This window comes from Lemur catta, chromosome 4, assembly GCF_020740605.2.
Source record: "Lemur catta isolate mLemCat1 chromosome 4, mLemCat1.pri, whole genome shotgun sequence".
Taxonomy (NCBI): Eukaryota; Metazoa; Chordata; class Mammalia; order Primates; family Lemuridae; genus Lemur; species Lemur catta.
Window position 1 is genome coordinate 17,034,718 of NC_059131.1, and position 22,895 is coordinate 17,057,612.

Genomic DNA, 22,895 nt, shown 5'->3' on the forward strand with positions numbered 1-22,895 from the left:
ATGGCTTTCCTGTGCTGACATGAACACTGACTATGTCTTTTACAACTAAGCACATTTCCCTATGTACTGGAAGAGTCTAAAAGCTGTGGACTGTCATTAGATGTTTGAAACAAGAAAGCTGATGCTTCTCCATGCTGAATGAGACTGTACACTTCAGCCCCATCGCCTACAACTAAACACACTTCTGTGCAATGGTACATTCCTGGAAGCTGCACGTGGGCAATGCAAATGGTGCTGTATGTGCTGTGTCTCCTGTCCTGACAAAGCTATATAAACCTAGTGCCAATTTAAAGCCTATATATTGGATTGTCAAATTTGAGTCAACTACTGGTGGCTGTGCAGATTGACGTCAAATTGAAGTATTAATTATTCTATACAGAGGAGCCATTGCCTTTGTTTCGAATCACTAAGCCTTTCACATCTATGCATATAAACCAGGCATTTCACACAGAGATCTAAGATCAAAGCCATATAACAATATATACTCATACACAGTATCTCCTCTGCATACATCTCTCCCTCTCAAACTTGAGTTTCCAATAAAGAGCCAAAAATTAAACTGGTCAAACCAAGAATAACAATAAAAAATTTCAAGCAGAATTAGGATAAAAGGACTTTGTATATCGTATTAAATAACATCTTGTACAATCAATGACTACACATTGCCTTATCTTAATAAAAAAATTTTTTTTTGAAATCAGGGTCTTACTCTGTGGCCCAAGCTAGAATGCAATGGCCTCATCATGGCTCACTGCAACCTCAAACTCATGGGCTCAAGCAATTCTCCTGCCCCAGCCTCCTGAGTATAGCTGGGATTATAGGTACGTGCCACCATGCCTGGCTAATTTTTCTATTTTTTATGGAGACAGGGTCTCACTCTTGCTCAGGCTGGAATAATATGTTCTTTTGAAAACTTTACACCATACTGAATAATGTTTACTGCTTTTAATTAAATATAATATTATGAAAATTTAGGTACTGGGTCCTTCTTCATAAACCCACCAATAGTCAACAAAAATATTATTTTTATAGGAACAAAGCTACTTTGGGTAATTAGAGCACATAATTGGTGATACAAGGCAATTACCACAATGTGGAGAATTAAAGAAAGTAAGCATCTACAGTAACCTAATCAAGAACTTTCCTTTTACTTGCTAAAAATCATAAACTTTCTTATAATTGTTAATAGAAAACAAATTGTTCATTACATAAGGTTTTTTAAGCATTAACTAAGATATTCCATAAGCACAAAATTTGAACAATGAAAATTCATAAAATAGCATGCTCAGAGTATATATGCCTTATAATTGAATTATATATAAATTTTGTATTATTGAAAACAACAACTCTTACCTTTTGATCAGGCAGGTTGAAAAGGAATTCTCTGTCAAAACGACCAGGTCTCCTGAGTGCAGGATCTATAGAATCAAGTCTATTTGTAGCACCAATAACAACAATTTCACCCCTATTATCTAATCCATCCATAAGAGCAAGGAGAGTTGATACTATAGAGCTGTAAAAAAAGTTTTTAGGCAAAATTAAAAGTTAAAAAAAGAAAGAAAACATTGTAAACATTGCTGCTTATAGTAGCTTTTTATTAGTCTTAAATGCTAATAAAGTTATTGTAGCATGATTACATCTTAATGCAAGATCAAGTAATTTACAGAAATCATTTTCAAAAGTACAAAAAAATACAATAATAGACACCTCAACCATAACAACCAATTAATAAATAAATAAATGACAAAATGGATCATCAAAATTAAAAACTTTTCTGTTTCAAAGGGCACTATTAAAAAAGTAAAGAGACAGCTAGGCATGGGTGGCTTGCACCTATAATCCCAGCTATTGAGGAGGCTGAGGCAGGAGGATCGCTTGAGCCCAGGATTTCAAGGCTGCAGTAAGTTGAGATCGTGCCACTGCATTCCAGCCTGGGTGATAGAGCAAGACCTCATCTCTTTAAAAAAAAAAAAAAGGAAAGAGACAACCTAAAAAAGGAGAAAATATTTATAAATCATATACTTGACAAGGGTCTAAGGGTCCAGAATATATAACAAACTATTACAACTGAACAACTAAACAACACAAAGACAAATAATCAAATTTTAAAATATGCAAAAAATGGGCCGGGCACAGTGGCGCACACCTGTAATCCTAGCACTCTGGGAGGCCGAGGAGGGTGGATCATTTGAGCTCAGGAGTTCGAGACCAGCCTGAGTAAGAGAGAGACCCCCATCTCTACTAAAAATAGAAAGAAATTATATGGACAATTAAAAATATATATAGAAAAAATTAGCTGGGCATGGTGGTGCATGCCTGTAGTCCCAGCTACTCGGGAGGCTGAGGCAGGAGGATTGCTTGAGCCTGGGAGTTTGAGGTTGCTGTGAGCTAGGCAGACACCACGGCACTCTAGCCCGGGCAACAGAGCGAGACTCTGTCTAAAAAAAAAAAAAAACAAATGAGATACCACAATAGGCAAATCTGCAGAAACAGAAAGCAGATGAGAGGTTGCATAGGGGAATGTTGGGAGTGATACCTAAAGGGTACAAGGTTTTTGGGGTGACGAAAATATTTTAAAATTAACTGAAGTGATGATAACACAATTCTGTGAAAAAACTGAAAGTCACTGAACTATAGAGTGAACTGCACAGCTGTGAGATGTAGCTCAATAACGCTGTTTTTTAACAAAGGAAAAATAATCTGTTTTTAATAGATAGCAATGTTGGGAGTTTTTTTATGTCTGGAAATTTATATGATGTTTAGTTTCTACTCTATTACATTTGCATTATTGTTATACTTTGAGACAATTTCTTTAGAATGGCTACCTTTTAAGTTCAACTCAAAATTATTGTGTGTGCATATTTTAGAGCAGGTTTTTAAAACTATGACTTAAACATTTCTGAATTAAAATGTTTCATATCATAACATAGCTCTAGTAACAATGTTCTTTCTAGTGTTTTCCAACTGCTCTCATTTCTATTCCTTTTTTCTTACTGCTAACACATGCCTGAAATAACTTCTCCAATATGCTCAACATGTTAAAGAAATCATTCTTCCTCCCAAACACACTATTCTAGCTGTGTTTCCAAAATCTATAAATGGAACCAAAATGCTAGATACTCAATGTATGTGTGAAGGGAGGATTTCTGATTCTTCTTTTCTAATTGAAAATTAATGACCTAAGTATCTCATTCAAGATATAAAGGGGGTGGGGAGAATAAGTATCCTTAAGTAGAAGTTCATATTTAACTTTAAAATTTTCCTTAGTATCTTCTAATCACAAATAGGCATTTCAAGTGTTTGTTGGAATGTATCAGCATATTTAAGGGTTTTGCGGTAGAAGAGTTTTCAGATGATAAAGTTTCAAACATGACCATAAACAGAATTACGATCTAACTTAAATTCTACTGAAAGTTGTCTTTAAAAAAAAGAAAATCTGAATCATCAGCCCCTGAATCAAAATCCTTTAGTAACCCTTATTACGTTAAAAATAAAGCCCAAACTACTTGACATGATACTCAAGGCCTACTTGCCTGTCCCAAACTCACTCTCCTAACATTATCTTCTAAAAGTGTTCTTTTACCTTTCAAATAAAAAATTAAAATCCCAATGAAATTGTTTTGTATGGTATAAAGAGGGGTCTAGTTTTTTTTTCCACCAAAAAGATATCCAATTTTCCTAGCATTCATTATTTATAGAAAAGGTCATCCTTTCCCAACAGCATCTTTTATCATAAATCAAGAATCTATATATGTGTGGATTTATTTATGGCTCTAGGCTCTGTTCCATTAGTCTATTTGGCTACTCTTCCACCAATATCAAATTTTCTTAACTCTAGGAGGCCTTGATATCCAGCAGAGCAAATCCTCCTACCTTGTTCTTTCCACAAGTCTTCACTACTCTTCTCTTTTTTTTAAAGACCCACTACAGAGCAGTCTTCATTATTCTTAATTGTCTGTATTTCTATATAAATTTCAGAGTCATTTTGTCAAGTTTCCCCCAAAAAAAGTTGTGATTCTGAATAGGATTATACTGAATTTATTCATTAATGTGGAAGAAAAGACAATTTAAAAATAGTCATCCAGGGCCGGGCACGGTGGCTCACGCCTGTAATCCCAGCACTCTGGGAGGCCGAGGCGGGTGGATTGCTTGAGCTCAGGAGTTCGAGACCAGCCTGAGCAAGAGCGAGACCCCGTCTCTACTGAAAATAGAAAGAAAATTATCTGGCCAACTAAAATATATATATAGAAAAAAATTAGCCGGGCATGGTGGCACATGCCTGTAGTCCCAGGTACTCGGGAGGCTGAGGCAAGTAGGATCGTTTAAGCCCAGGAGTTTCAGGTTGCTGTGAGCTAGGCTGACGCCACAGCACTCACTCTAGTCCAGGCAACAAAGCGAGACTCTGTCTCAAAAAAAAAAAAAAAAAAAGTCATCCAAATGAAGAACTGGTATTTCCATTTATTTAATCTTTCATAAATGTTTCTCAATACAGTTTATTATTTTCTACATAGATGTAATGTGGGACTTTTGTTAGACTTACTCTTGGTAACTTCTTTTTTTTGAATAAAATTATAAATGGTTAACTTTCCATTTTCACACAATTACTGGTACAAAGAAATACAAAATTTAGATTTAATATTGATTGGTCCAAACTTGCTAGCATCTACCTACAGATTGCTCTGGAATTTCCATATACCTAATTATATCATTTAGAAATTATAGCAGGTTGGGAGTGGTGGCTCAAGCATGTAATCCTAGCACTCTGTCACAGCGACTCAACTCTGCTCCTGTAGCACAAAAGCAACCACAGACAATACTTAAAGAATGAACATGTCTGTGGTCCTACATAACTTCTTTTTTTTTTTTTTTTTTTTTTGAGACAGAGTCTCACTCTGTTGTCCGGGCTAGAGTGAGTGCCATGGCGTCAGCCTAGCTCACAGCAACCTCAAACTCCTGGGCTCAAGCAATCCTACTGCCTCAGCCTCCCGAGTAGCTGGGACTACAGGCATGCACCACCATGCCCAGCTAATTTTTTTCTATATATATTTTTAGTTGGCCAGATAATTTCTTTCTATTTTTAGTAGAGACAGGGTCTCGCTCTTGCTCAGGCTGGTCTCGAACTCCTGACCTCAAGCGATCCACCCGCCTCGGCCTCCCAGAGTGCTGGGATTACAGGCGTGAGCCACCGCGCCCGGCCCAATATAACTTCTTTATAAAAACAGGCAGAGGGTGAGATTTGACCCACATGCTGTGGTTTGCTGAGCCCTGTGCTAAGTGAAAGAAGTATTCCTCACAGGCATAGATTACATTTTAAAATTCTTTGTAAGCCTCATAACACTTAGCCAAGGGATAAGGCTAAATACTATGTCAATGAGTAAAAAGAACCCAACATAATCAGATTAGGAAAAATTACCTGTGGATCTGATCTTGTCTGCTAGAGCGAACTGGAGCTAATCCATCTATTTCATCAAAAAATATTATAGAAGGTCTCATCAAATATGCCTAGTAAAAAGAAAACAAATGTTATTTATTATATTAGTTTTCATTTTCAAAATGTATTATATTTTCTTAATAGGATATACAAGTAAATCATACAATATGCAGCAGGTATGAAAGAGCATATAGTATTATAAAAAGGAAATCCCACCACCCCAGTCTCCAACAAGGTCTTCACCCATTAAGCAACTGTCCAGTTTGTTTATTCTTCCAAACATATTTAGACACACAAAGGATAGTGTATTTTTAAACACAAATGATAGCACATTATACAAATTCCTTTCACCATACAAGTCTTTTTTACATAACAATATATCTTAATTAGCTTTCACATAAGGACATAAAGATCTGTGTCATTCTTTTTTAATAGCTATATAATGTCCTATTATACAGATGTGCTGTAATTAAACCAGTCACCTTCCTATGGACATTTAGGCTGTTTTCAATATTTTCCTATTACCAACAATGCTATAATAAATAATCATAAATAACAAATAATAAATAATTGTATTTATCATTTCATATGAGTATAAACATGTCAATATAATAAATTCTAAAAACTAAACTATTGGTTCAAAAGGCACATGTCATTTCTAATCTAGTTAGGTAGTTGCAACCTGCCTTCCACTGAGGTACCAATTTACCCTCTAACCAGCAATATTTAAGGGTGCTCATCAAGAATGTATTATCAAACTGATTGATCTTTGCTAAATTTTTTCAATGAAGAATATTATCTCATTTTAGTATTAATTCTTATTTCTATTACAAAGGAAGATAAGCATGTTTTACATCTTTAAGAATCATTTATATTGCTTTTTCCATGGAAATTCTATTCATATCATTTGCCTATTACTTTACTAGGTCACTGGTCTTTTGCTTACTGAGTTCTGGGAGCTATTTATTTCAAAGATTAGCCCTTTTTAAGTGAAAGGAAATGTAAATATTTTTCTCAAGGAGTATCACTTATCTTTTGGCTTGGTATTGCTATGGTTTGAATGTCTGCCCCCTCCAAAACTTACACTGAAATGTTGAAATTAAATTGCCATTGAGATGGTATTGGGAGGTAGGACCTTTACGAGGTGTTTAGGTCACGAGGGCTCCACCCTCGTGAATGGACTAATGCTGTTATCAAGGGAGTTAATTCCTTATTCTGGCTAGTCCGTTCACCTCCATTTTGTGCATTCTTTCTTTCTCTCTCTCTCTGCCCTTTGGTTACATGATGTCTTTACCATGTTACGACACAGCAAGAAGGCACTAACCAGTTGCAAGCACCTTGATATTGGACTTCTTAGCCTCCAGAACTGTGAGCCAATAAATTTCTGTTCATCATAAATTACTCAGTCTGTGGTGGTCTATTATAACAGCACAAAAATAGACTAAGATAGGTATGTTGTTGCCACGTAGAATCTTAAAAAAAAAATTTGGCTGGGCATGGTGGCCCACCCTTGTAATCCTAGCATTGTGGGACCAAGGTAGGAGTATCACTTGAGGCCAGGAGTTCAAGACCAGCCTGGGCAACGTAACAAGATCCTGTCACTACAAAAAATGAAAAAATTAGCTGGGCATGGTGGCATGCGTCTATAGTCCTGGCTACTCAGGAGGCTAAGACGGGAGCAGTGCTTGAGCCCAGGATTGCTTGAGCCCAGGAGTTCATGGCTGTCATGAGCTATGATGACACCACTGAACTCTAACCTGGGCAACAGAGCGAACCTGATCTCTTTAAAAAGAAAAAAATGTATGCACTGCCTCTTTTCTTCCTCAGTTAGACACTTTCTACTGTGAGGTTATAAACAAAATTCTCCCCTGTTTTCTTCTGGTACTTTCACAGAGTCATTTTTCTCATGTATATATTAAATCTAGCAGGAACAATTTAATTTAAGGTAAATGAGTATTAGATTACAAATGGAAAGTCTTTTACCATATAATTTACTCAAATTAATATAATTTATGTTTCAAAATTACTTTAAAGCAAATTCTTGGTTTACAAGAAGGTCAGCTTACTAAGGAATAGATACGAATTTTCACTTTCTCCCTGATACAATATGCATTAAACTTCTAGTGTTTTCTAATGATTTGAAATGAAGGATAATTCAACCACAAAATGTGGATTTAGAAAGAAAATAAAAGAACCAGAATTACAAAATTAGAGATTAGATAATTATTTTATATACATTAAAGAAACAATATAGTTTATGTCACGGTTTTAAATGAAACCAAGAGACATGCCTACCTTCCCCCCTAGCATGAATTGGCTAAAAAGTATAATTGTTTTAAAAATGTAAAATAAAGACATTGAACAACATGCCAGCATTCCCAAGCCAATTCTTCCCTCATCTATCAATGTTATTTTATATTTTTATTTTTCAATTATTTTTAAATTTTCTTGAAGCATTCAGACTGCATATGTTTGACTTGCCACTAGACACTGAACTTCAAGATAAAATTCTTATCTATTCCTCTAAATGCATTATCTAGGACAAAGCAGTTTTTGATACTAATAACAACTTTAAAATATTAATTGTTGTGCTTCACCAATTGCAAAGGACTTTTATACATACCAACTCAGCAATGGGTATTCAATAAATGCTTGTTGAAAGCATTTTGTATTTCATGTCAATTTCCTCAGACATAATCAAATAAAAATTACATTGCCAAATATGAATAGCTTCCTTCACTAGCTCAGTCAAAAGTGAATTTATATCAGGAAAAATATAAGATATAGGAAATATCTTTTGGGGTAGACACAGGGTCTTGCTGGGTTGCCCCGGCTGGTCTCAACTCCTGGCCTCAAGCAATCCTCTTGCCTCACTCTCCCAAAGTGCTGGGATTACAGGTGTAAGCCACCCTGCCCAGCCATTGAAATAATATCTTTAAAGTTACTATTACATAGAAATAGTAGAGATAGCCTACACAATATTCACTCACCTCACTCTGCCTTTTAAAAGCATTCACTTATTTCTGAAATCTTGGACTGTATTTACAACTCATGAAAATGAATAACACTGCTTTGTGAGATTTCTTGCACAGATATATAACAGATATTTATGCCAGTTCTAGCTCTTCAACTGAATTACATCTAACAATATATGTGCTATATCTGGGGTCCTCAAAAGCACCTAACACACTATTATATACCTGGTAGCCATCTCAATAAATGTTTTATGAATGATCATAAATATTCAAAAGTATTAGTAAAACTGCTATTAAATAACTATAAGGCATACAATTTCAGATTATTGAGCCTAAATTTAATATGCTGATTGGAAAATATGCCTCCTCAAAAACAATTTGTACTTTCAGATTAAATGTATTAAATATGCTAATATTCTCCAATTAGCTCATTTCTCTTACCTGGTCAAAAAGAAGCCTCAGTTGCCTTTCAGATTCACCAACCCATTTGCTCAAACAATCTGCTCCTTTTCGCATAAAAAAAGCCACCTTTTTGTCTCCTTGACTGCATTCATTAGCTAATGCTCTGGCAACCAAGGTTTTACCAGTGCCAGGAGGGCCATAAAACAAACAGCCCCTAGATGAATAAAGAATCAAAAAAAGTGAAGTAAATTAACGTTATCACCACCGACAACTAATTTAAAAGGATATCCCTCCTTCCCACATAATTTTGTCTTACTATATTCTTAGACACTGAGAGAAAGCTTTTTCCAGCATATAGACAAAGTGTCACTTTGCTGAGTCCTCAAAGCACCAAGCTTTGGTAGACATGAAATAGTTAAAGTACACAGTAATTTGGCAAGATATACCAAAATTTTAAATGTGTTTCTCTATGATTCAGAAATGTCACATTTTAGAATATACCATATAGAAATAATCAAAAGAATGTATAAAGAGAGCCAGGCATGGTGGCTCACGCCTGTAACACCAGTACTTTGGGAGGTCAAGGCAGGAGCATCACTTGAGGCCAAGAGTTATGACCAGCCTGGGCAACACAACAAGATCCTGTCTCTACAAAAAATTTTAAAAATTAGTTGGGCATGGTGGTATGTGCCTATAGTCCTAGCTATTTGGCAAGCTGACGCAGGAGGATTGCTTGAACCCAGGAGTTTGGGGTTACAGTGAGTATCACTGCACTCCAGCCTGGTTGACAGAGCAAGACCCTGTCTCTTAAGAAAAAAAAAGAAAAGAAAAGAAAGAAACAAGAATGCATAAAGATAGGATTTTCCATGTCCTTAAACACATGGAAAATAAATTAGAACCAAATCTGAATAAAAAGTGCCTCTTCGTGCTTCTTATGGATGAATAAAAAAGGTAAAAAAAAAAAAAAAGTGCCTCCTCAATGAAAATGGACATTTATCAGTTTAAATCTAACAGTCTATAAGAATACCTTCAGAATATTTTATTCTGCCCAATTTCCTTTTACATAATTTCTCAGCCTTTTCTAACAGTTCAATGGCTAGCCACCTCATGCTCAGACATAATCATAAAAATAAATTATCATGCTCACCCTATTTCAAAAATATCCCATCATCAAGTCAAAAAAACACTACAATGAAATTGTGCTTCCAAAACTAAACAACATATAGCATCAAATTCCATATTATTAGGAAGCCTAATTCAGAAAAATCCATTTGGGCAATCCAGTTGTATATTCAGGGACTACATAAAGAATCTCATCTTGTGCCTGACTTCTAAATCCTGAAATGTAAACTTCAAGAGCACAGTTAGTTCCAAAGCCTCTGAGCCCTAAATAATAAAATTTCATTTCTAACTGTCATTGCTAGGACATATCAAAAGTAAATATATATGAAATATGTATATATTAAAATTTGATAATAGTAATAATAATAAACTGAGACATTACTTACCTCGGAGGCTGAATTTTAAATTTTTCAAAAATTTCTGGGTATAAAAGTGGGAATACTACCATTTCCTTTAGTGCATGAATATGATGACTCAATCCACCTATGCTATCAAACCGCACCTTGGAAAGAAGCAGAAAAGTTTCATATAAGATAATTTTATTGTTTATTAGGGATCCACAGCTCTAGAACATAAAAAATAAATAAATAAAATAATTTTATATGTTTTATAGAATTTTAAAATATTTATGAAATAGTCTTATGATTCAGAAGAAATACATGCCTTCAGCAGGAGCTTTTGAACATAACTACAAATAAGTATAAAACAATAAAGTCAACAGTAAAATTCAAGTTTACATTTCAGTTCAGGCTAATTAAGCTATCATTCTTTAATATAGTAACTCAGGATCAGGATTAATGCCCACTCTAAACCTTTACTGGGTATCTATAAGAGACGTTATATTATATTCATACTCAGCCTGAGCAAGAGCGAGACCCCATCTCTACTAAAAATAGAAAGAAATGATTTGGACAGCTAAAAATATATATAGAAAAAAATTAGCCAGGCATGGTGGCACATGCCTGTAGTCCCAGCTACTCGGGAGGCTGAGGCAGGAGGATCGCTTGAGCCCAGGTGTTTGAGGTTGCTGTGAGCTAGGCTGACGCCACGGCACTCTAGCCCGGGCAACAAAGCGAGACTCTGTCTCAAATATATATGTATATATATGTATATATGCATATATATACATATATATTTTGTATATACATTCTCAGAAGAGTCAGTATCATCCCCACAGAGGCAAAATTTGGTTCAGGGGTAGAACAAGAAAATCTTAGCTATTACAATGGTTTGTGGCCCTCCGAAGCTTAACCTTACCTGATGAAATTTTATTTTTAATATTTATTTCTCTAGTTAGAATTTTAATCTTTCTCCTTATAGGACAGCAATGAAAAAATGGTTTAAGAAACACTGATCTATCACAAGAAGCAACAAAGATTATTCCTCCTACCTGTAATAATTTAAATAGCTAAAAGATTTTGCAAACAAAAAAAGCATAAAGGAAAAAACTGCTTGAAAGAAATTTTGCCAAAATGTTAATACAATTGCCTCTATTATTGGTTTATGGGAGATCTCTTTTCCTGCTTCTTCATTCTGCTATGGTTACTTGAAAATGTTTTACAGTGAGTATGTCAACATACCAGGAAAAGCTTAAGTAAACTAGAAAAATAACACAGGTTAAATAACAGAAACATTCTAAGAAAAGCTAAATTTTCTTGTATATCAATTTTTAAATAAATAAGTTACTCTAATTGACTGGCAGAGATGTCTGATGTTAACTAGATTCAACAAAGTGCTGGTAAGCCAAATAAGCAAAGATCATTAGGTAAGGTCCTCTGACAAAATATACTTGTTAGAAATGGGATTCTGGGCATACTCGATGCTCTGACATTTCTTTCATTAATAAGGTAAATAATTTCCTCTATTACTTCAGATTAGAGATAGTTAAAATTTCATCTTCAAATATATATGCAACTCTATTTATTAATAATAACTTCCTTTAAACCTCATATGAGGATCAGTTAAATTATGTTGTATTGAGAGCTTTATGGGAACAAAGAAAAAAATATATTAAATAAGTTCTTGGTTTTACAGCAGGTAACCTTATTCCAAAGTATCATTAAGATACTACTAACAGTGAGAAAGAATCTACCATGTCTGCTGAATCCTGTGTGTCTTTTCATGCTGTTTAATAGATACCTTCCCTGGATATGATTATCCATTTTCTGCAGTGACCACAACAATCTTTATATTGATAACCGTATCTGAATTTCTATCTGATATTCTCCCTAATGTCAAACCTAAACAATTGCCTACAAGTTACCTCCACTTGTGATATACCACGGACACATAAAACATGTCTACTACTAATTAAATCATCTTCCCACCTCAAACACTTATCCCTCTTCTTATGTTCCCTACGCAGAGAATGGAGCTATCCATTTTCCATCCAGTTCATCCATTATCCACCTAATCACTTAAGCTAGAAACTTGGGTAATACCCTCAAGTTATTTCTCGCTCTCATTCCCTGAAAGCAATTAATTCACCAAATTCTGTCATATCTGAATTCAATCCTCAATTCTCTAAAATCCATCTACTTCTTTTCACCATTATCCTACTTTCTCTCATGACCACTATTCCAGGTAACGAGATTGCAACGACATCCAAACCAGTCTCCCTAATGCTAGCCTTGCTTATCCCAAATTCATGAACTACATCATAGCCTGAGTAATCTACCCCAAATACAAATCTGATCATGAAACTATTAAATAAGAAGTTTCAACAGTAGCCCATTACTTATCATGGTTTACAAGGCCTTGTCTGTCATAATCTTCTCAGCCTCCTCATTTCCTGCCTGTTATATATTCCAGTAACACTGAAATGAAAAAACCTAAGAACCACGTGTAACCAGGGTTCTTAGGTTCTAAAACATATACATCAAAACATTCATATTGGTCATATCTGAATTTTCTACTGTTATCATGGGCTGCTTTAGAAACAAGGAAAAACTTAAAACATTTACTAAACTTACTGATTTAAGTAAGATGCACCTCAAAGTTTGTGAAAAAAAGAAAAATAAACAAACTTACTGATTTATCAATGTTCATCGGATCAACATCAGCCAAGCTTGCACCTACTTTCACCCGTTCTCGGAGAATACCACTAGCTAAGTCTTCTGCTCTTAAGTTCATAGGTAAACATCTGAAATATATAAAAAATCCAAGTAAAAGAGCTTTAAAACTTTCACATTTTTAAAGTCAAAATAAGTTTAAATCTTAGACACATTTTAATCTTTTTCTTTTTCTCATACCCCAGAAAATGACATCAAAGGATTTCATATTTTTAAACTACTTTTCCTAAATTCTTTTCAACTGACCAAAAATAAAGTTATTCACTAAATAAAACAAACAGGATCATTAATATGTTTGTCCAAAGAGCCCAATCTATTCCAATTTAGGAAATCTTATACCTGATATCCTATATTATACAACTATAAAATAAAAATAGATCTACAGATACTATAATAATGGCAGTATAATAAAATCATGCTTCATTATAATACTTAAATTTAATTTCATTACATGGATATATCTAGGCAGTTTATATGACTAAAAAAATTTTCTTTCCCTTTTGATCAAAGGAAACCAATTTTAGATCACATTTTGAGAATTAAGCTTTGTCTTCTGTGTAACTACCTGGAGAGAGATATCTAGCTACCTAAAATCCTATACTACATTACTTAATTTTATTATCCCCTAAGTAAATATAATCTACTTCCTCTTTTGTTCTTTTTCAAGACAGGGTCTTGCTCTGTCACCAGGGTAGACTATAACTTCAACTGACATTTCTGAATCTTAACTTACCTTAAAAATATTTTACCAAAGTAGATAACCAAAATAGTTCAGATTAAACAGGCATTAAATTCTTTTATTTAAACTTAGATTTTTCTTTTTCTTTCTTTTTTTTTTTTTTTTTTTGAGACAGGGTCTAGATCTGCTTCCTGGGCTAGAGTGCAGTGGCACTATCAGAGCTCACTGCAATCTTGAACTCCTGGGCTGCCTCAGCCTCCCAGGTAGCTGGAACTATAGGTGCATGCCACCATGCCCAGCTAATTTTTCTATTTTTGTAGAGATGGGGTATTGCTCTTGCTCAGGCTGGTCACAACTTGTGGCCTCAAGCAATCCTCCTGCCTCAACCTCCCAAAGTGCTAGGATTACAGGTGTGAGCCATCATGCCCAGCCAAAGGAATCCTTTTTTAGCATATACTATACACCAATCCAAACTTATTTCCAAGACTTGCTAACTGAAAACTTGGTATTTCTACAACAGATATATTCAACACTGATTATTTACCAGACCCTGGTGAAAATTCTTGGAGGTTTTAGTGAGCCACATGGTAACCAGTCATTTACTCTAGTTAGGCAAAGATTACCAGAGGCATTCATTCAACCAACATTAAAACAAATTTTTCCAACAAAAATCCAAGAGCTCCTGAGATAATTCTATTAGAAACTATATCTCATTCTGAGTGCTATACTGTAATCATTATAAATACCTAAAATCAGCCTCATTACGTGGATTTGGATTACAGAGGAGATACAGAAGAAAAGACAGATACTGCCATATAGGTTCTCTTCCCCTTGGCTCTTTTACCTCTCCACATGTTATTTTATTATATACAGAATATACAAAATTCTGTATATACAGAATATACAATATTATATACAAACTTACAGAATAAGTAATTTTGGTAAAATTTCCCAAGGTTAGATTTCTATTTGAAGAATTACTAAGTAAAAACCAAGTCTGTGCATTACTTTAGTCTAAAATGTGTGTTGAATATCAATGTTAGCAAAGTGCCAGTAAAGATAAGAAACTCATACAAAAACAAAAACTATTCTTCCTTTTTGCTACCATGGAAATAATACTAAAACATTTACTAACCTATTTCTTGCTCTTGCCATGCTCTTTGATTTCCTTCTTTCAAAGCGTTCTTCATCAGAAGAAGTTGTGTCACTACTATGAATGGCATGCTTCTTTCTCCTATTTAAAGAGAGTAAAATACTTAAAACCATTATAGTAGCAAATGGCTTTTAAAAACACATTGTAAACATCACATCTATAAATTAACTCAGTAGAAAATTCATTCAGAAAATATTTATTAAGATCGTTGCCCTCATATAGTTTATATCTAATGGAGTAAAAGGTAGTAAGTTCAGAGAAAAAGAAAAAAAGGAAAATAGGAACCCTAAATGTTTTTAAATAGGGTAAATCAGGAAGGGAGTCGGTAACCAATTTAATTCGTATCCAAATCTGGTACGCCACTGTTTGATAAATAACATCACAATCTTAGAAAAGAAAGTTTGTCTTTTTCACTTTTTATTCTCTTTCCTATATAATCAAAACAGTCTAGACATTTAAAGAACTAAGAAAAACAAGGGCTTTCACTTCTCACCTACAACACTTCTGCCCTGTTTGAATTTTCTTATAAAACACATAAAGTATTTTGAAGAAGAAATAACTTATAATCAGAACTACTATGGAATGATTAGATAGATAATATCTCAGGCTACAGTCACCCTAAGAGAGAAGCAGTACTTAATGAATGCTACATTATTAATATAACACATGACATCTCTAAGACACCTAGAAAATAAAACCAACACCAAATTGTGTCCTCTCAACATGTCCAAACTGGTTTCATGACTCCCAAATCAAATTCTTCAACCACTTCTTTTAAATTGTATAATCAGTTAGCAGCAGTTCAACTAACCAGTAATTTGCAAAACACAAAACTCAAAATCATCCTAAATCCCATTTCCCCTACCACTTCTAACTGCCATTGAGTCCTATCCATACCCGCTATAAATATCCCTTATATTCTCTTTTCTCCACCCCTACCCTCGGCTTCACGGACCACCCCCACAGTCTTTTTACCACTTTACCTCTGCTCCACTAAAAAAATCATGTGCCATGATCTTACCTTGGGTCTTGTTATCACATAAACTGCTCGCTGCACCCATTTACTCATAACCTATCAACTCCCTTCTTGTCTTAGTTTTCTGTCAAGTCTCAAAAGTAAGATATATTCACTTTTTAATCTTCCCACGTAATTGATTCTGTCACCTTTTTCTTCCATTATAATCACTAAACTCCAACCCTGTACCAATCCAAGTAATAAAAACAGAATGTTGAGCACACTAATGAAAATCCATACAATCATACAAGCTGGAATCACTGATTAATTTACTTCAGACTCAAATTACCTTCAAAGATGTCCCACAATCTGTGCATTCCTACTGCACTTCAATGCCCACTATTCTCTATTAGCAACCCAGATTTTCCCAACTCTCCTTAAGATCCTTAATGCACCTACTATTCCTTCTGCTTACTAATCAAATCCTTTCATTTCATTTTGCAACAGTTTTTAATGCTTCCCAACTCTTCAGAAAGATTGCTGAAACAATTATCTACTCATCCTTTGCAATTTTGATATTCATCCTCCTACTTCTTACTCCCCATCAGGAAAACTCCCAAATTTCTTAATTTGTGTGTGTGCAAGCACATGTGTGTGCACTGGGCCTATAATGTAGAAAAATGTAATAAATTTGCCAATAACAGCACAGAAGGAGGTGGATGGGACCAAAGTTGTATTGGTCTAAGGAAATAACTCCAGATAGTAGCTCAAATGCATAAGAATAAACAAAGAGAACCAGAAATGATAACGTAAAAAGTTAATATAACAATAACTATAAAACATAAAGTCATCCCTCAATACTCATGGGGGACTGGTTCCAGGACCTCTCCAGATACCAAAATCTGAGAATGCTTAAGTCCCTCATATAAAATGGCATACTGTGTGCATATAACCTACACACATCCACCCATGTATTTAATACTGTAAATCATCTCTAGATTACTTATAATACCTATTACAACATACATGCTATATAAAGACATGTTGATTCTTTTTAACTGTTGTATTATTTTTTTTTTCCTCAAATATTTTTGATCCACAATTTGTTGACTCCATGGATGTGGAACACACAGAGAGGGCCAACTGTACTTGCTTGCCTTTCTCCGCTCAGCTTTGGTAAAAGCAATAAAATTATATAAATTAATAATTCTAATAATGTACTGCTAGATTTACAAATTTTTAGATGTAATATGTATAACAGTAATACCAAAAAGAGCACAATGGTATACATAACATTCAAAAAAGGTACTTAAAAGGGAAGGGGTATATATATAAAAATATAGAAAATTAACTCAAACCATATGAAAAAATTAATTCAAAATGGATCAAAGACCTAATCATAAAAGCTAAAAGTATAAACTCTTAGAAGAAACCATTAGAGCAAATTTTCACGACCTTGGAGTTGGTGATGGATTCTTAGATATAACACCAAAAGTATAAGCAACAAAACAAAAAATAGATAACATGAACTATATCAAAATTAAAAGCTTGTTTGCTTCAAAGTACATTATCAATAAAATGACAAGACAACCCACAAAATGGGATAAAATATTCACAAATGGTATACTTAGTAAGGTACTTATATCTAGACTACATAAAGAACACGTAAAACTCATTAAAAAATAATCTAATTTTTAAATGGGCACAAGATACGAACAGACATTTCTCAAGATATGAAGATGGCTAATATGCACATGAAAAGATGCTCAACATCATTAGTCATCAAGGAAATGCAAATCAAAACCACATGAGATACACTTTACACCCAAAAGCATGATTTATAGATAAGTTCATTGTCATATATATTACCTAGCTGTCTGCTAAGAAGGCCTACAAGTAATGATGCCCAATAGTAACAAACATACCCAGTGTCCAGATATTGTTTTATAAATATCATTCTCTGATAAATGGAACTCGGTCTCCTGGCATGCAATTCACAAGACGAGTACAGAGCATGTTGTTACATCAGAATGTAAAAAAGTGCTCAAAAAACAAAAGGATGGAAGCAAGTCAAAGGAACACAGGAACCAACCTGAAAGAGCTCCCAATGGCCAAAGCAGGAAAAACTGAAGCAACAAAATAATTCAGTATTGCTTTATAACCCAAAGTATAAGATAAATATGCATGAGTCCATACTGATATAAATAAGTGCGGGAATAAAATTTTTAAATGGGGAGAACAGTCAACTTCCTTACAAAAAAGTTCCAAGTAATATATGTAGATACTCCCCCCTCCAGGAAATGAAGCTGAATCCCAATTCACTCACCTCTCTTAAACATATGCTAGACTTAGTGACTTATTTATAAAGAATAGTCTATGGGAATCAACCTAAGTGTCCATCAACAGAAGAAAATGTGGTATATACGTGTACATATGAAATAGTATTCAGCCATAAAAAAGAATGAAATTCTGTCATTTGCAGCAACATGGATGGAACTGTTAAGTGAAATAAGACAAGCAGAGAAAGACAAATATTGTATGTTCTCACTCATTTGTGAGAACTAAAAAAGTTGACCTCATGGAGGTAAAGAGTAGAAGAATGATTACCAGAGGCTGAGAAGGGGAAGGAAAAGGAAGGGATGAAGAAAGGCTAATGGTTTGTACAAAAATACAGTTAGATAGAAGGAATAAGTGCTACTGTTCAATAGCACAGTAGAATGACTACAGTTAACATAATTTATTGTGTATGTCAAAATATCTAGGAAGGAGAATTTGGAATATTCCTAGCACAAAGAAATGTTAAATGTTTGAGGGGATAGATACCCAAATTACCCTAATTTGATTATTACACATTGTATGCATGTACCAAAACATCACATGTACCCCATCAATATGTATAATTATTATTGAGACAAAGCAGGGACCCTTCTTAGGGGCCTGCCACCACCCCTCCTCAAGCATGGAAATAAAGGAAAGATCTAGAGTCCCTTCAAAGGGAAATTCCAGGCACCTGAGAAATAAATGAGTAACCCAGTAAGCAACATAGTAATAACTTAAACAATAGTTTCCCAAGCAAGTCAGAGTCACAAGGTGTTTTCGTTCCTACAGAAACTAAAAAACATCTTAACATATTGTACTTTAATTGTTTTTCAGAAACCTAGACCAACTCCCCTCAACTAGATGGAAAATGCCCCCCACTATCAGACAGACATCAGTTAAGGGAGAACAGAGGAACTGAGGACTGAACTCTAACTGACATTCTTTGCCCTAAATTTCTTCTTGAGGAGCGTGGAAAGAGTCCTGCCCACAGGCCAAACCTTAATATTCCTTTTGTTGACCTCAAGTTTTTAGACAAAGCCTTGATTCCTTAACCAATTGCAAATCAAAGAATCTCTCAATCTACCTATCATCTGTAAGTTACCCCCCCAAGATAGCCCACCTTTTGTGCCAAACCAATGTCATCACTTCCATGTACTGATTTACAATTTTGCCTGTAACTTCTGCTTTCCTGAAATGTACCTCTGCCTTTAAAAACTCTTGCTTGTAAACCACTGGGGAATTTGGGTCTTATGCATTACCTGCCTGTTCTCCTCACCTGGCATCCTGCAATAAACACCTTTGTTTCTCTCACTGCAAATCCCCCATCAGTGTTTGGCTCTGCTGCACCAGAGAAGCAGACTCAAATTTGGTTTGGTATCATTATGTATCAATAAAAAACAAAAACAAAAAAAGAAGCCAGATATAGTCCCAGCTACTCAGGAAGCTGAGGCAGGAGGATAGGTTGACCCCGGGAGTTTAAGGGTGTAGTGCACTATGGTCGTGCCTGTGAATGCCCACTGCATTCCAGCCTGAGTAACAAAGAGTGACCTAGTCTCTTAAAAACAACAGGGGAGAAATCTGGCAAAAACCACCTTCACCATGGTTAACTAAACATTATCAGTGATGTCATGGAGAAATCACGTACCCTTGATAGGATGTGACAAGACGAGCGCTTCACCTCCTTGGCGTTCTTTCCAAAAATCCCTAAACCCAGTCTAATTCTCTTTTTTCATGAGAAAAAAGTGATTAGACAAACTCAGATTGGGCTGTATTTTACTAGATACATGGAAAGGATTTCTGAAGATTACCAAGGTCATGAAAAAACAAGGGAAGACTGAAAAACTGTCACAGGTAGATCAAAGTGTATTGAGGAGATATGACAACTAAATGCAAAGTAGTATTCTGAATTGGATCTTGTGGTAGAAAACATATGAGTGGAATAACTGGTAAAATCTAAATGAAGTCTAAAGTTTGATAAGTAGTAATTAATATGCCAGTGTCAGTTCTTAATTTTTTATTTATTTATTTATTTATTTTTTAAATAGAGGCAGGGTCTCACTTTTGCCCAGGCTGGTCTCAAACTCCTGACAAGTGACTCTCCCGCCGTGGCCTCCAAGAGTGCTAGGATTACAGGCATGAATCACCGTGCCTGGTCCAGTTCTTAATTTTGATTAATATATCCCAATAACATAAGATGCCAACAATGGTGAAAACTTGGTGAGATATATAACAGAAACTCTCTATACTACCTCTACAACTTTCTGCAAAGCTAAAATTATTGCAAAACAAAAAGTTTGTTAAAAAAAATTTAAAGCCGGGCTGGGCCTGCTGGTGCACACCTGTAGTCCCAGCTGCTTGGGAGGCTGAAATGGGAGGATCACTGGAGCCCAGGAGTTCAAGTCCAGCCTGGGCAGTATAGTGAGACTCAATCTCTTTAAAAAAATAATTTTTAAAAAAATTTAAAACATTTGCACTCCAAAAGACATCATTATGAAAACAAATGGCAAGTTATAGCATGGGAGAAATACAACACGTATATCTGACACTTGATTTGTATCCAGAATATATAAAGACCTCTTAAAACTCAATAATTATGGAAGATGAATAAATTCTAGAGATCTGCTGTAAAAAAAAAAAACTCAATTAATAAGAAGGCAAAAACTTGATCTTAAAATGAGCAAAAAATTTAGCCAGAAACTTTATAAAGAAGACTTTTAAAAAGGGCAATAAGCAAATAAAATGATGTTCAACATGATTAGAAATCAGGAACAAGCAAAATAAAACTATGAGATATCATTATACCTTTACCAAAATGGCTAAAATTAAAAGGAATGACCATACCTTGTGTTAACAAGGCTGTGAAGTAAATAGAAAATCTAACACACTGCTGTGGTGAAAACGTAAAATGGTTACAATTTTGAAAACTGGTAGTTTCTTAAAAAGTTAAACATCACTTTCTCATAAAACTTGCATACTCCACTCATAGATATTTATCCAAAAGAATTAAAAACATCTATCCATACAAAGATTTATACACAAATGATTATAGTTGCTTGATTCATAATAATCAAAAACCAGGACTTTCAGTTCCCAAAAAAAAGAAAAGAAAAGAAAAAAAAAATTAAAAAAACAGGAAAACCCAAATATACCAAGGTGACAAATCTGGCATGCTGATACAACGAAACACTACTCAGTAATAAAAAGGAACAACTCACTAATATACATAAAACAACAAGAATCAATGTCAAAATCATTATGCTGGGTGAAACAAGCCAGACACAGAAGAGTACATACTATATAATTCCATTCATATAAAATCCTAGGAAATGCAAACTCATCTATAGCGACAAAAAGAAGATCAGTGGTTGCCTTAGAGCCAATAGCTGACAGGGACAGAATAAAATAGAGGCATAAGGAAGTTTTGAGGGTCACAGAAATGTTTTACACCTTGATTGTGGTGGTGAAATCACAAGAGCACACACCAGTCAAAACTTATGTAATTCAACACTTTAAATACATGTTTATTTTGTATAAATTATGTTTCAGTGAAGATTAAAAAAACCAAGAGGAACTTATTGAGACAAGACTACTAAATACAATGTGATATTTTGGATGGGATCCTGGAAAAGAAAAAGGATATTAGGCAAAAACTAAGAAAACCTGAATAAAATATGGACTTTGGTTTATAATAATGTATCAATATTGGCTTATTAACTGGAACAAATATACCATACTAGTGTTTTAATAATGGAGAAACTAGATGTGGGTTATATGGGAACACTCTGTACTAGCTTCATAACTTTTCTATAAACCTAAAACTACTCTAAAACAAAAAGTTACTTCAATGTACACTTAAGATTTGTACCTTTCTTTGCATGTAAATTTAATCTCAAAAGCAAAAAAACTAAAACAAATACTGGACTTTTGTTAACTAGGGGAGAAGTGATGTCTACAACTTAACCTAGAAATGTATCTAAAAAATAAGACGGACTGACAGATGGATAGAGACAGGTATGTGATAAAGCAAGTCCAATTAACTGAAACTATAGAATCTAGGTGGGAGATACGCCAGTATTCACTGTAAAATTCTTTCAACTCTTCTAGATGCTTGAAAATTTCCACAATAATAAAATGAGAGAGAAAATGAGTTTCAACCTGTGTTAGGACATATAGGCAATATTGCACTCTTATCAAATGCCTATAGAACATTCACAAATACAGACTACATATCCAACCACACAGAAAACCTCAATAAGTAGAACAATATAAACAACATTCTTTCATAATAATGCAATAACATAATTTAATTACAACATCAGGAAATAAAAAGCTACTTCCATGTAAAAGACTCAACATTAGGAAGCCAATTAATATAATTAATCCTACTAATAGAGCTAAGATGAAATATCTCCACAGATATTGAAAACGCATTTGAAAATACTAATCACCATTCCTGGTTTGGTTGGTTTTTTTAATTTTTTAGAAAATTCAATGATAAAAAGAACCATAAATCCTTAACATGATAAAAATGTATCTTTCCAGCAAGGCACAGTAGCTCAGGCCTGTAATCCTAGCACTCTGGGAGTCCGAGGAGGGAGGATTGCTTGAGGTCAGGAGTTCAAGATCAGCCTGAGCAAGAGCGGGACCCCATTTCTACTAACAATAGAAAAAAATTAGCAGGGCACGGTGGCACCCGTCTGTAGTCCCAGCTATTTGGGAGGCTGAGGCAAGAGAATCACTTGAGCCCAGGAGTTTGAGGCTGCAGTAAGCTATGATGATGCCACTAGC

The 22,895-nt window shown here is 34.6% G+C and overlaps 1 protein-coding gene across 2 annotated transcripts in view; it reads right to left on the reverse strand.

The window, feature by feature from the left end:
• ATAD2B (ATPase family AAA domain containing 2B) overlaps positions 1 to 22,895 on the reverse strand; it is a 140,218-nt gene that overhangs the window by 76,170 nt on the left and 41,153 nt on the right. For both annotated transcript variants that reach the window (XM_045549127.1, XM_045549126.1), the window contains exons 9-14: positions 14,816 to 14,914; positions 12,961 to 13,072; positions 10,317 to 10,432; positions 8,848 to 9,022; positions 5,414 to 5,502; positions 1,354 to 1,513 (exon numbers count right to left, since the gene is read on the reverse strand). In XM_045549127.1, the coding sequence (XP_045405083.1) occupies positions 1,354 to 1,513; positions 5,414 to 5,502; positions 8,848 to 9,022; positions 10,317 to 10,432; positions 12,961 to 13,072; positions 14,816 to 14,914 (751 nt within the window). The remainder of the gene's footprint in view (positions 1 to 1,353; positions 1,514 to 5,413; positions 5,503 to 8,847; positions 9,023 to 10,316; positions 10,433 to 12,960; positions 13,073 to 14,815; positions 14,915 to 22,895) is intronic.